Raw genomic sequence first — 13921 nt, forward strand, 5'->3', positions numbered from 1 at the left:
GCTTAGTGGTGTTGCAGGCTCTGGGGCCTTTCAGAACAGGTGTATATATACTGAGATCATGTGACAGATCATGTGACACTTAGATTGCACACAGGTGGACTTTATTTAACTAATTATGTGACTTTGAAGGTAATTCGTTGCACCAGATCTTATTTAGGGGCTTCATAGCAAAGGCGGTGAATACATATGCACGCACAACTTTTCCGTAAAAAAAAATTAGAATTTTTTTCCACTTCACCAATTTGGACTATTTTGTGTAAGTCCATTACATGAAATCTAAATAAAAATCCATTTAAATTACAGGTTGTAATGCAACAAAATAGGAAAAATGCCAAGGTGGGTGAATACTTTTGCAAGGCACTGTATGGTCATATTAGTGCTAGTTAATAGCTGAATACTGTATCACGGTGGATGGGCAATGCAATCCTGAGTAAATAGGGGTTCAATGGTTGACATTTCCTGGGTAGAGTGCTCTGCTATGTTTACATTCAGGCTACATTAACTCCTAAGGGTAGGTAACAACACATCCGCCACGCTGATCCTCAACACGGGGGCCCCTCAGGGGAGTGTGCCTAGTGCCCTCCTGTACTCCCTGTTCACTCATGACTGCATGGCCAGGCACGACTCCAACACAATCATTAAGTTTGCCGATGACACAACAGTGGTAGGCTTGATCACCGACAACGATGAGACAGCCTATAGGGAGGAGGTCAGAGACCTGGCCGTGTGGTGCCAGGACAACAACCTCTCCCTCAACGTGATCAAGACAAAGGAGATGATTGTGAACTACAGGAAAAAGAAGAGGACCGAGCACGCCCCCATTCTCATCGACGGGACTGTAGTGGAGCAGGTTGATAGCTTCAAGTTCCTTGGTGTCCATATCACCAACAAACTAACATGGTCCAAGCACACCAAGACAGTCGTGAAGAGGGCACGACAAAACCTATTCCCCCTAAGGAGACTGAAAAGATTTGGCATGGGTCCTCAGATCCTCAAAAGGTTCTACAGCTGCACCATCGAGAGCATCCTGACTGGTTGCATCACTGCCTGGTATGGCAACTGCAGTACATCACTGGGGCCAAGCTTCCTGCCAGGTATTCCTAGAGGGTCTGGGGGGTCTCTGTACAGAGAGCCACACTGAGGTAAAGCCACTCCAGTGAATGCCAGACCCAGTGAAGTACCCAAAAGCCAAAAGACAGACAATGCCAATCATTTTTGGTGTATTATTGGTGTATTTATCATCAAGACGTCTTATACGCAAAGAGACCTCACAAACTTTTACAGATGCACCATTAAGAGCATCCTGTCAGGCTGTATCACCGCCTGGTATGGCAACTGCACCGCCCGCAACCGCAGGGCTCTCCAGAGGGTGGTGCGGTCTGCCCAACGCGTCACCGAGGGCACACTGCCTGCCCTCCAGGACACCTACAGCAACCAATGCCACAGGAAGGTCAAAAAAGATCATCAAGTACATCAACCACCCGAGACACGGCCTGTTCACCCCACTATCATCCAGAAGGCAAGGTCAGTACAGGTGCATCAAAGCTGGGACCGAGAGAATGAAAAACAGCTTTTATCTTAAGGCCATCAGACTGTTAAATAGCCATCACTAGCCGGCCTCCACCCAGTACCCTGCCCTGAACTTAGTCACTGTCACTAGCCGGCTACCTCCCGGTTACTCAACCCTGCACCTTAGAGGCTGCTGCTCTATGTACATAGACATGGAATCACTGGTCACTTTAATAATGGAACACTGGTCACTTTAATAATGGAACACTGGTCACTTTAATCATGTTTACATAATGTTTTACTCATTTCATATGTATATACTGTATTCTAGTCAATGCCATCCTATTCAACTATTGCTATACATATACTATTCTATCTTACATATTCTTCTAATATACTACATATTATATCCACATACTATCCATAATGTCTATACATCCCATCACATACATACATACATATTTATACTCCGGACTCTGACATTGCTCGTCCTAATATTTCTATATTTCTTAATTCCATTCTTTTACTTTTAGATTTGTGTGTATTGTTAGATATTGTTAGATATTACTGCACTGTTGGAGCTAGAAATACAAGCATTTTGCTACATCTGCAATTACATCTGCTAAATATATGTGACCAATACAATTTGATTTGATTGATTTGATACAACCACTGAATTGAGTTGTATTTCGACAGCAGAACAAAAACTGTCATGATGATGTGTTTTGCAGGCAGTCAGCTATAAGCCTAGTCATAGAACAATGCATTTGTATATAGCCGCCAGACACCATATCACTATCTCCTGGTAGGATCTCCTGGAATCCTTTCATGTAGGGCCAGACACCATATCACTATCTCCTGGTAGGATCTCCTGGAATCCTTTCATGTAGGGCCAGACACCATATCACTATCTCCTGGTAGGATCTCCTGGAATCCTTTCATGTAGAGCCAGAGACAGTATCACTGTATGTCCTGGTAGGATCTCCAGGAATCCGTCCATGTGGGGCCAGACACCATATCACTATTACATTTTAGTCATTTAGCAGACGCTCTTATCCAGAGCGACTTACAGTTAGTGAGTGCATACATTTTCATACTGGCCCCCCGTGGGAATCGAACCCACAACCCTGGCGTTGCAAGCGCCATGCTCTACCAACTGAGCTACACGGGACTACTATCACTATCTCCTGGTAGGATCTCCTGGAATCCTTCCATGTAGGGCCAGACACCATATCACTATCTCCTGGTAGGATCTCCTAGAATATTTCTATAAAGGGCCAGAGACCCTTTAAACTAGGGATTAGATGTGTGACAAAGAGGCTTTGTGGAGGAGTGGGCCTAGGAGCACCTTACTGTCTCCTTGCCTTACAATATATAGTAGTATATGATGTACCTTACTGTGTCCTTGCCTTACAGTATATAGTAGTATATGATGTACCTTACTGTGTCCTTGCCTTACAGTATATAGTAGTATATGATGTACCTTACTGTGTCCTTGCCTTACAGTATATAGTAGTATATGATGTACCTTACTGTGTCCTTGCCTTACAGTATATAGTAGTATATGATGTACCTTACTGTGTCCTTGCCTTACAGTATATAGTAGTATATGATGTACCTTACTGTGTCCTTGCCTTACAGTATATAGTAGTATATGATGTACCTTACTGTGTCCTTGCCTTACAGTATATAGTAGTATATGATGTACCTTACTGTGTCCTTGCCTTACAGTATATAGTAGTATATGATGTACCTTACTGTGTCCTTGCCTTACAGTATATAGTAGTATATGATGTACCTTACTGTGTCCTTGCCTTACAGTATATAGTAGTATATGATGTACCTTTCTGTCTCCTTGCCTTACAGTATATAGTAGTATATGATGTACCTTACTGTGTCCTTGCCTTACAGTATATAGTAGTATATGATGTACCTTACTGTGTCCTTGCCTTACAGTATATAGTAGTATATGATGTACCTTACTGTGTCCTTGCCTTACAGTATATAGCAGTCTATGCTGAGCTGGGGAATATAGATCTGTGCTATGCTTCAGTGCACATGGCTGAATCTTATTAGCCACTTTATAGTCCTTGTTTGACTCGGCTTTGCTTGCATTCATTCTATCCCCACCGGACAGGTTTTAGCTGCACGCGCACACATAGTATTCTAGCATAACAAAACAGTGATTCTAAAGGGAAGATCTTTCAGACGGAGAAGCATGGCAGAGACCAAAAGAAGGATCCTAATGCTACTTCTCTCTGTTAGCTCCTAATGCTACATCTCTCTGTTAGCTCCTAATGCTACATCTCTCTGTTAGCTCCTAATGCTACATCTCTCTGTTAACTCCTAATGCTACATCTCTCTGTTAGCTCCTAATGATACATCTCTCTGTTAGCTCCTAATGCTGCATCTCTCTGTTAGCTCCTAATGCTACATCTCTCTGTTAGCTCCTAATGCTACATCTCTCTGTTAGCTCCTAATGCTACATCTCTCTGTTAGCTCCTAATGCTACATCTCTCTGTTATCTCACAACGTTGCATCTCTCTGTTAGCTCCTACTGCTGCATCGATCTGTTAGCTCACAATGCTACATCTCTCTGTTAGCTCATAATGCTACATCTCTCTGTTAGCTCCTAATGTTGCATCTCTCGGTTAGCTCCTACTGTTGCATCTCTATGTTATGTCATAATGCTACATCTCTCTGTTAGCTCCTAATGCTACATCTCCACTGCCAAAGCTGCATCTCTCCATTAGCCCCAAATGCTAACAGCTGCTTAGCTACAGAGACACCACCATCTCAATACGACTCGGCCGTACTTGCCTTCCGCCGTCGTGGCGACATAAGGATAACGCCAACCAAGGTCAATTGGAGACAAACGTCCTTACCAGCGAACTGAAACCGCTCTCTCTATATATATAGTCTCCCCACCAGCCGTGCTTTCCCAGCCTACAGACATCCAGGGCGAGCCCAGGCCCAGAGACCCCCAGATCGTCCATCCGGTTCTCCTGATCTCCAACTGACCCTGCAAAAACACTGAGCTCCTCAGGCACAGCCTCCCATTAGTGGATGGCCAGGCAGGAAGTAGGAAAGGGCTGTGATTTGTTCAGACGGGTGTCCCCATCCATGTTAACCCCGGTTGACAGGGCGTAATCCCTGAGGCTGAGCCTAAATCCGGGTTGGCCCCACCTGCTACCTCTCTCTCTCCCTCATTCCTACTCTCCCTCCCTCCATCTCTCCTGCTGTCCGTCTACCTGGCCAGGGTGAGCGAGGAGATAGAGAAAGTTAAAGACAGAGTGTCTGGAAAGCAGATGTGTATTGCCATGAGAGTCAACATGCTGGGTCAGGGTCTATTTTAGCATAACAGTTCCATGGCAGGGAGAAAGGCCTTGCTTGGTAGGCTGTCCATGTGCAGGCAGGGACTGAGGCAGACAGTGCATGACCAAGCTCAGGATTTAGCTGTCCCTTATCTGCAGAGGGAATCTAGCCTCATGCAATATCATACAATGTGTTTTGGGCATTATTGCTGTCTATAGCCTATCTAAACTTTGATTATCCAGGTTTATACTATTCCGAATAAATATCAGTTTTGTGTAGGATCCAAATAACATAATTATTTGGTTATTTCCAACTAATGAGGTCATAAAATATTATTCTAATAGCCAGACTAGTAATGATTAGGACCAGAGCATGCAAGTTGGCGGACAGACAACCGGTCAAGAGAAGCTGAAATGGAATGGATCATTTACAATCTTGATCCACACAACACTGTTTGGGGCCAATACAGCATCATTTCCCTCACAATATAAAGAGGCTACTTGAGGCAGTGCAGGTTACCATGGAAACCTGGCCCAGGTCTAAAGAGTTCCAATTATTTAAGAGTTTAACCTATCTGAACCATATACTTCTCATAGAGAATGTTTGTTTTGGAACTAGGACAGGCATTCACATCCTCTCTTTCAAGTAGGTAGGAACACTTGGCAGAATCTAAAGCGGGGAGGGACTTTTTGGCCTTTAAAGCCACAATCTGGAGTTGATCTTTCAGCCTGACGGCAGCCCCACTAAGGACCGACAGTCCACGAGCATAGCATAATAGTTTAAACTTAGTTTGAAGCTATAGACTACATCGCTTGTTTCCAAAGACAACAAAATGAAACACATAAACAATGGAGTATTGGTACCTTTTAATGCAGGGTTATGATAGGAGAAGACAGCTGTCTGAATCTCAAAAGACATTTCTAAGTTATATTCTTCAGGAATCAATGTGTATCATCAGTTGAAATGGCCATTGAACCAGGAAATATTCCAAATTGTGAGACCTTAAGAAGAACACTATGTCTATCTCTCCTACTGAGTCTGATGCCTCTGAATCACAACAGGAGAGAGATAATAGACACGTCCCATTTAGTGCACTACTTTGGACCAGGGCCATGTGGCACTAGAGAATAGGCATCCAATGTCTGTCATGATAAATGGAGGGTATAGTGACGTTGGACCAACAACAGACTGGTAAACGTCACGATGGCCTTCACAAGTGTTCACGGCCAGTCTGGGTTGACACTGAATAAAGGATACAGATCACAGGGATTGTTGCCTCCCAGCCTTTCATCCTTATTGGATTCTCTGCCCTTTGGGACGGCATTACCTGTGAAGCTCCGCCTACATCCTTCTATTCAGAAGAGCAAACCAGCAACAACCACAACTGAGAAACTGACACTAGGAAAATAACACTGGATGTATTGGCTTACCAGACTACATCACAGAGCTGTATAGAGGCCTAGGTACTAGCAATATCAATGCAACCATCTCCCCCTCATTTGCTCCCGAGTGGCGCAGTGGTCTAAGGCGCTGCATCTCAGTGCTTGAGGCGTCACTACAGACCCCCTGGTTCGATTCCAGGCTGTATCACAACCGGCCGTGATTGGGAGTCCCATAGGGCGGCGCACAATTGGCCCAGCGTCGTCCGGGTTTGGCCGGTGTAGGCCGTCATTGTAAATAATACTTTTTTTTAAATTGACTTGCCTAGTTAAATAAAGGTAAAATAAAAAATAAAATAAATACTCAAAGCAGTTTTCTTTTACTTTTATTATGGTTCTATACCAGAATTATTTCCTTTTGTGCAACTACTGGTTACCCAGTTGTATAAGTCCCCCCAATCGCACTGCTCAGGTCTCTTTTGAGAGAAGTGTAGCTTGTTCTGATAGAATGCAGACACATTTGATTTGAAGGTGCTCTAGAATAAATAGAGACTTTAATTTTCCTTTTAGCTTCTGCTCCCCCTGGTGGTAGATAATGGAACATCCCAGAAGGAAAGTACTGTAGGAGGAACCATTTTGGACATTTGGAGGGTAAAAACCTCCCCAGACCCCCTTAAAAAACACACCCATGCCTTGTCATGTACAAGCCTCAATTAAAAAAAACAAAAAAACTACATCTGATCATTTTGCTTAGAGCATTGGCAACCTTTGGGCTTACCATGTTATCTGCTTCAACCCTGTTGGTTGCATGGTGCCTAGCAGAGCTCACCAACCTCCAGAGGACACTGTTGTTCAGGAACATCAGCTCATACTGCTGAGGATAGCCCTCAACTCAATGGACAGAACAAAGATGCCCCCAAGCGCTGATCTAAGATCAGATTCATTTTACTACTTCAATAGAGGTTACTACGGAGGATAAGAGATAACTGACCCTGGGTCTGTGCTTAGAGGGAGGTCTTACCATGGGTGTAGCTGAGCCCAGGGCTGAGGGAAGAGGGGCTGGCGAGGTGATCTCTGCTGGGCGTGTGGAGGCTCCCATCCTTCTCCCTCTCCTTCTCCTTCTCCTTCTCCTTCTCCTTCTCCTTCTCCTTCTCCCTCTCCCTCTCCTTCTCCTTCTCCCTCTCCTTCTCCCTCTCCTTCTCCCTCTCCTTCTCCTTCTCTCGCTCCTTCTCTCGCTCCTTCTCCTCCCTCTTTTCTCGTTCCTTCCCCTGGCTTCGCTGGCTCATCCTCCCTGGGGTCAATATGATGGAGTCATCACTGGGAATTAAGGCAGCTGGAGAGAGAAAGAGAGAGAGATAGAGAGAGAAAAAGAAAAAGAGAGAAGATGAGAGATTAATTTCCATCTGCTGACCAACAGGCTGAGCAGCAAGAGGTTCTCCTCCCTCACTTGTGATGATAACAGATCATGACTACACGGTGCCCTCTAGTGGCACGGTTGTAAAGACTCCATCTAACACAAAGTAAGGTGAAGTTGCCCCTAGAGTTGCATTTTTCCCACTAACGGTTAAGGTTAGGATCTGTCCCAGAGAGGAAACTTCACCCTGGAGCGTCATAACATATTAAAGCAGAGAATAGCTCAGTATAGTAAAAATACTTCTTAACTCTATGGCTAAGGGTTAAGTAGGTTTGGTTTAGTGTACGTGAAGCACACACAGCATATTCAATAAATAACATCCTAGGTAGAGAACACATTGTGCCTAGTAGCGCTCTTAAGGGGAAAATCCACTCAGAAACTATCTAGTAACGCTCTTAAAGGGAAAATCCACTCAGAAACTATCTAGTAGCGCTCTTAAGGGGAAAATCCACTCAGAAACTATCTAGTAGCGCTCTTAAAGGGAAAATCCACTCAGAAACTATCTAGTAGCGCTCTTAAAGGGAAAATCCACTCAGAAACTATCTAGTAGCGCTCTTAAGGGGAAAATCCACTCAGAAACTATCTAGTAGCGCTCTTAAGGGGAAAATCCACTAAGAAACTATCTAGTAGCGCTCTTAAAGGGAAAATCCACTCAGAAACTATCTAGTAACGCTCTTAAAGGGAAAATCCACTCAGAAACTATCTAGTAGCGCTCTTAAAGGGAAAATCCACTCAGAAACTATCTAGTAACGCTCTTAAAGGGAAAATCCACTCAGAAACTATCTAGTAGCGCTCTTAAAGGGAAAATCCACTCAGAAACTATCTAGTAGCGCTCTTAAAGGGAAAATCCACTCAGAAACTATCTAGTAGAGCTCTTAAAGGGAAAATCCACTCAGAAACTATCGTTTTGTCTTTTTTTCATTATTCCACTGTTGATGCAATTCCAAAATGTTTTGCATGTCAGCAGTCAAGTTTTCAAGATATTGGACTTTCAAGAAGCAACGTGTCACCGGCCACATCACCATGACGATGTAAAATGCTCACGTGACCATCATCCCTTTGACCTAGGGTTCAGACAGAACAGTGTCAGATTATTAAAATGCACACAGACTGACTTCAACATCTGACTAAGTCTTCTGCATAGCAGCAGGAAGCAGGGGGGCTGAGGGTGTTGTAGCACACCCTGAAAAAAGAGAGATAGTGCACACTAGACAGTGAATAGTAGAGGAGAGATAGTGCACACTAGACAGTGAATAGTCGGGGAGAGATAGTGCACACTAGACAGTGAATAGTCAGGGAGAGATAGTGCACACTAGACAGTGAATAGTAGGGGAGAGAGAGTGCACACTAAACAGTGAATAGTAGAGGAGAGATAGTGCACACTAGACAGTGTATAGTAGAGGAGAGATAGTGCACACTAGACAGTGTATAGTAGAGGAGAGATAGTGCACACTAGACAGTGTATAGTAGAGGAGAGATAGTGCACACTAGACAGTGAATAGTAGGGGAGAGATAGTGCACACTAGACAGTGTATAGTAGGGGAGAGATAGTGCACACTAGACAGAGAATAGTAGGGGAGAGAGAGTGCACACTAGACAGTGTATAGTAGAGGAGAGATAGTGCACACTAGACAGTGTATAGTAGGGGAGAGATAGTGCACACTAGACAGAGAATAGTAGGGGAGAGAGAGTGCACACTAGACAGTGTATAGTAGAGGAGAGATAGTGCACACTAGACAGAGAATAGTAGGGGAGAGATAGTGCACACTAGACAGTGTATAGTAGAGGAGAGATAGTGCACACTAGACAGTGTATAGTAGGGGAGAGATAGTGCACACTAGACAGTGTATAGTAGAGGAGAGATAGTGCACACTAGACAGAGAATAGTAGGGGAGAGATAGTGCACACTAGACAGTGTATAGTAGGGGAGAGATAGTGCACACTAGACAGTGTATAGTAGAGGAGAGATAGTGCACACTAGACAGAGAATAGTAGGGGAGAGATAGTGCACACTAGACAGTGTATAGTAGGGGAGAGATAGTGCACACTAGACAGTGTATAGTAGGGGAGAGATAGTGCACACTAGACAGTGTATAGTAGGGGAGAGATAGTGCACACTAGACAGTGTATAGTAGAGGAGAGATAGTGCACACTAGACAGAGAATAGTAGGGGAGAGATAGTGCACACTAGACAGTGTATAGTAGGGGAGAGATAGTGCACACTAGACAGTGTATAGTAGGGGAGAGATAGTGCACACTAGACAGAGAATAGTAGGGGAGAGAGAGGAGTCCTCTGTAGGGTTGTCACGATACCAGGTATCATGGCAAGGAAACAAAACCTGAAGAGGAATTCATTTCTTGAGGGAAACCGTCCTAATCTTGGAAACATACAGCATTATGTTGTCACCCAGAGTCATGTGTTTATTTTCCAAGCTAAAGAACACTATATTTGACATAAAGCAAGTTCATAGAGTTTAGTCTGTTTAGTGTTGTATTTTCTGCCTCTGTAATTACTAGAAGTGAGCGATATCCCCAGTGCCAATGGGTCCTCTATAATGGGGACTCTATGCCCAGCCCTGCCAAAATCAAGCTATGCCAGTCCTGCAGTATGGCACGGCATGGCACGGGGTGGGCATCTGTCAAAAGCAGTTGGACAAATGTGCACCAGGACAACCAGAGGCAGGTTGTGTCCCAAATGGTACCCTATTCCCTACTTAGTGCACTACTTTTGACCAGGGCCATAGGGCTATGGTCAAACATAGTGTGCAGTGTAGGGAATAGAGTGCCATACAGGACACAACCATAGGCCTAGATAGAGAACTCAACAACTGCAAGTGACATTGGAAATATTGTGGCTCACCAAAACAGAGTACTGTACAACAGTCAACGCCATCACTAGGAAACTCAACGCCATCACTAGGAAACTCAACGCCATCACTAGGAAACTCAACGCCATCACTAGGAAAGTCAATGCCATCACTAGGAAACTCAATGCCATCACTAGGAAACTCAATGCCATCCCTAGGAAACTCAATGCCATCCCTAGGAAATTCAACACAATCACTAGGAAACTCAACTCCATCACTAGGAAAGTCAACTCCATCACTAGGAAAGTCAACTCCATCACTAGGAAAGTCAACTCCATCACTAGGAAACTCAACTCCATCACTAGGAAACTCAACTCCATCACTAGGAAACTCAACGCCATACGGGACACAGCAGTAGGCCTAGATAGTGACTCAACAACTGTAAGTGACATTTCAGTGAGTCAGTGAGTAGCTATTGGAAATATTGTTGCTCATCAAAACAGTGCACTGTAGAACCATACCAAAGCTACTGTGAAACTAGATCAGCACTGTTCAGCCAAACATGTGATGGACAATATCATAGAGTTACAGACAACTTTCACCCACTCCAAACTGTAGGCCTACCCAGAGAAATCATTTCCTATAACTTGGAATGCATAACATTCATTTAAGGTAAACACAAACAGGTCACATCTGGCTACTGTAACACGACCTATAAATGTATCCCTGTCTTATTGAGGTGTTGAGTTGGAGGACGTTAGCCTGTTGCCCCCTTTGAGCCCTCTCACCCCTTCCAAAGGTCAGTGGCTTACCTGATGTGGTGGGGTGCTCTCTGATCTCTGCATGGAGCTGGTACGGGGAAGGGTTAGGACAGGCAGCGAGAGATGGGGGAAGAGAGAGAGAGAGATGTGGGGGGGGGGGGGGGAGAGAGAGAGAGAGAGAGAGAGAGAGAGAGAGAGAGAGAGAGGAGGGGTAGGGGTCCATCCAGGCAGTCAAGTGGTCAAGGTGATGTTGGTAGAAAGGTGGAGTTTGTGTGCAGCAGTGGTGGTGGTGAAGGACACAGCAGCAGAAACCACAGAGGATGATGAAAAACGAGAAGACAAAATACAAAAAAGGAGAACAGACGTTAGTAAAAAAATGAAGATCACAACAGACCACAACACCATACTGACAACAGACCACAACACAACACTGACAACAGACCACAACACCATACTGACAACAGACCACAACAGCATACTGACAACAGACCACAACACAACACTGACAACAGACCACAACACCACACTGACAACAGACCACAACACCATACTGACAACAGACCATAACACCACACTGACAACAGACCACAACAGCATACTGACAACACCACACTTACAGACCACAACACCACACTGACAACAGACCACAACACCATACTGACAACACCACACTTACAGACCACAACACCACACTGACAACAGACCACAACACCACGCTGACAACACCACACTGACAACAGACCACAACACCACACTGACAACAGACCATAGCACCACACTGACAACAGAACACAACAGCATACTGACAACAGACCACAACACCATACTGACAACAGACCACACTGACAACAGACCACAACACCACGCTGACAACACCACACTGACAGACCACAACACCACACTGACAACAGACCACAACACCACGCTGACAACACCACACTGACAACAGACCACAACACCACACTGACAACAGACCACAACACCACACTGACAACAGACCACAACACCACGCTGACAACAACCTACTGACAACAGACCACAACACCACACTGACAACAGACCACAACAGCATACTGACAACAGCACGGTGACTGAATGGAGGAGCAGGTGGCTAAGGTCACCAGAAGAGATGGTGTAACATAACACCCAGTGACAAATCAACACACACACACACACCAGTGGTGCCGACCACAATCCACACACACCGGGAGCAGCCTGGATTAGCAGAGATTACAGGAGAACCAGGGATGAAGAGGGATCATCCAGAGACAACAAACAGCACTGGGTGGGTGGGTTGGGCGTGTCTCCCGCTAAGCACCAATTGGTCCCCATCCCCGCCCGTCAAGAGACAAAATAGCAACCGGTGCTTTCCATTGGCTCTGGCCTCAGCAAGAGGCCACTGCTGTGCTGTAACAGGTTGAGCGTACGTACACAGAGGTTGCGTGCCAAATGGTATCCTATTACCTTTATAGTGCACTATGTTTTACAGGACCCATACAAGGAAAGACGATTAGAGAAGGGGTGGGTCAGCGTTTGATTAATAAAGCTTTAGAGGCAAGCGGCCTTAGATTAGCTTTTTAATTCAATCAAAGCTGACTGAGGGGTGAATGCATTGTCTCCAACTATCTGCAGCTCAATATGTTGTGCTACATGGTCAGTCAGTTCCATCAACTACCTGTTTAGTGATAAAGCACAACAAGGCCAGCTAAGGGGACTCAACAGAGAATCAGAGTTCAAAGGACGTCTTGTGGTTGATGATACAGTTAGAGAGAGTTGTGATGGATGATACAGTTAGAGAGAGGGATGATGGATGATACAGTTAGAGAGAGGGGTGATGGAAGATACAGTTAGAGAGAGTTGTGATGGATGATACAGTTAGAGAGAGTTGTGATGGATGATACAGTTAGAGAGAGTTGTGATGGATGATACAGTTAGAGAGAGTTGTGATGGATGATACAGTTAGAGAGAGGGGTGATGGATGATACAGTTAGAGAGAGTTGTGATGGATGATACATTTAGAGAGAGGGATGATGGATGATACAGTTAGAGAGAGGGATGATGGATGATACAGTTAGAGGAGTGATGGATGATACAGTTAGAGAGAGGGGTGATGGATGATACAGTTAGAGAGAGTTGTGATGGATGATACAGTTAGAGAGAGGGGTGATGGATGGATCACAGATACACATCTGCATGCCTTGGCACCTTGTCAAACACTTCCTCTGACCTGTTTTCCTGTTGAAAAAGCCTTTAAGAACTTGGTGAAAAAAACAGAGATTTCTCAATATAGACTATCAAAGGAATGGGGGAACATCATGACACGGGTCACGTTCATTAGGCACAAAACGTATTAAAACAGTCCGAAACTGAGGTTAAATGGGTGGTACGATTTGAACTTGTCCAATAAGACATTTTTCATTTTTGTTTTCTGTTGCAAAACGTTTTGCAACCGTGTTCCCTAATGAACACCACCATAACTTCCGTTCTAATCGGACATGAAATAAGAAATTAGAATCTCTCTGAACAGACCACATCGGACACCGATCCACACTAAACAGGTGCAGAACTTTATCAATTGAAACACTTCCTATTCCAACAACACTGAATGCAAGGATGTGTCCTAAATGACACCCTATTATCTATCCAGTGCACTACTTTTGACCTGGGCCCACAGGGTTCTGGACAAAAGTAGTGCACTATATAGGGAATAGGGTGCCAGGTTGCCTAGCGATTAGA

At 44.6% G+C, this 13921-nt stretch overlaps 1 protein-coding gene across 3 annotated transcripts in view; it reads right to left on the reverse strand.

Moving 5' to 3' along the window:
* Nucleotides 1–13921, reverse strand: part of LOC311140595 (oxysterol-binding protein-related protein 8-like) — a 150366-nt gene that overhangs the window by 74826 nt on the left and 61619 nt on the right. For all 3 annotated transcript variants that reach the window (XM_084175721.1, XM_084175719.1, XM_084175720.1), the window contains 2 exons: nucleotides 11237–11273; nucleotides 7225–7536 (listed from right to left, as the gene is read on the reverse strand). In XM_084175721.1, the coding sequence (XP_084031847.1) occupies nucleotides 7225–7489 (265 nt within the window). In that variant the 5' untranslated portion in view covers nucleotides 7490–7536; nucleotides 11237–11273. The remainder of the gene's footprint in view (nucleotides 1–7224; nucleotides 7537–11236; nucleotides 11274–13921) is intronic.

The sequence above is a fragment of the Coregonus lavaretus genome (genome assembly GCF_964263955.1).
Source record: "Coregonus lavaretus genome assembly, chromosome: 13".
Taxonomy (NCBI): Eukaryota; Metazoa; Chordata; class Actinopteri; order Salmoniformes; family Salmonidae; genus Coregonus; species Coregonus lavaretus.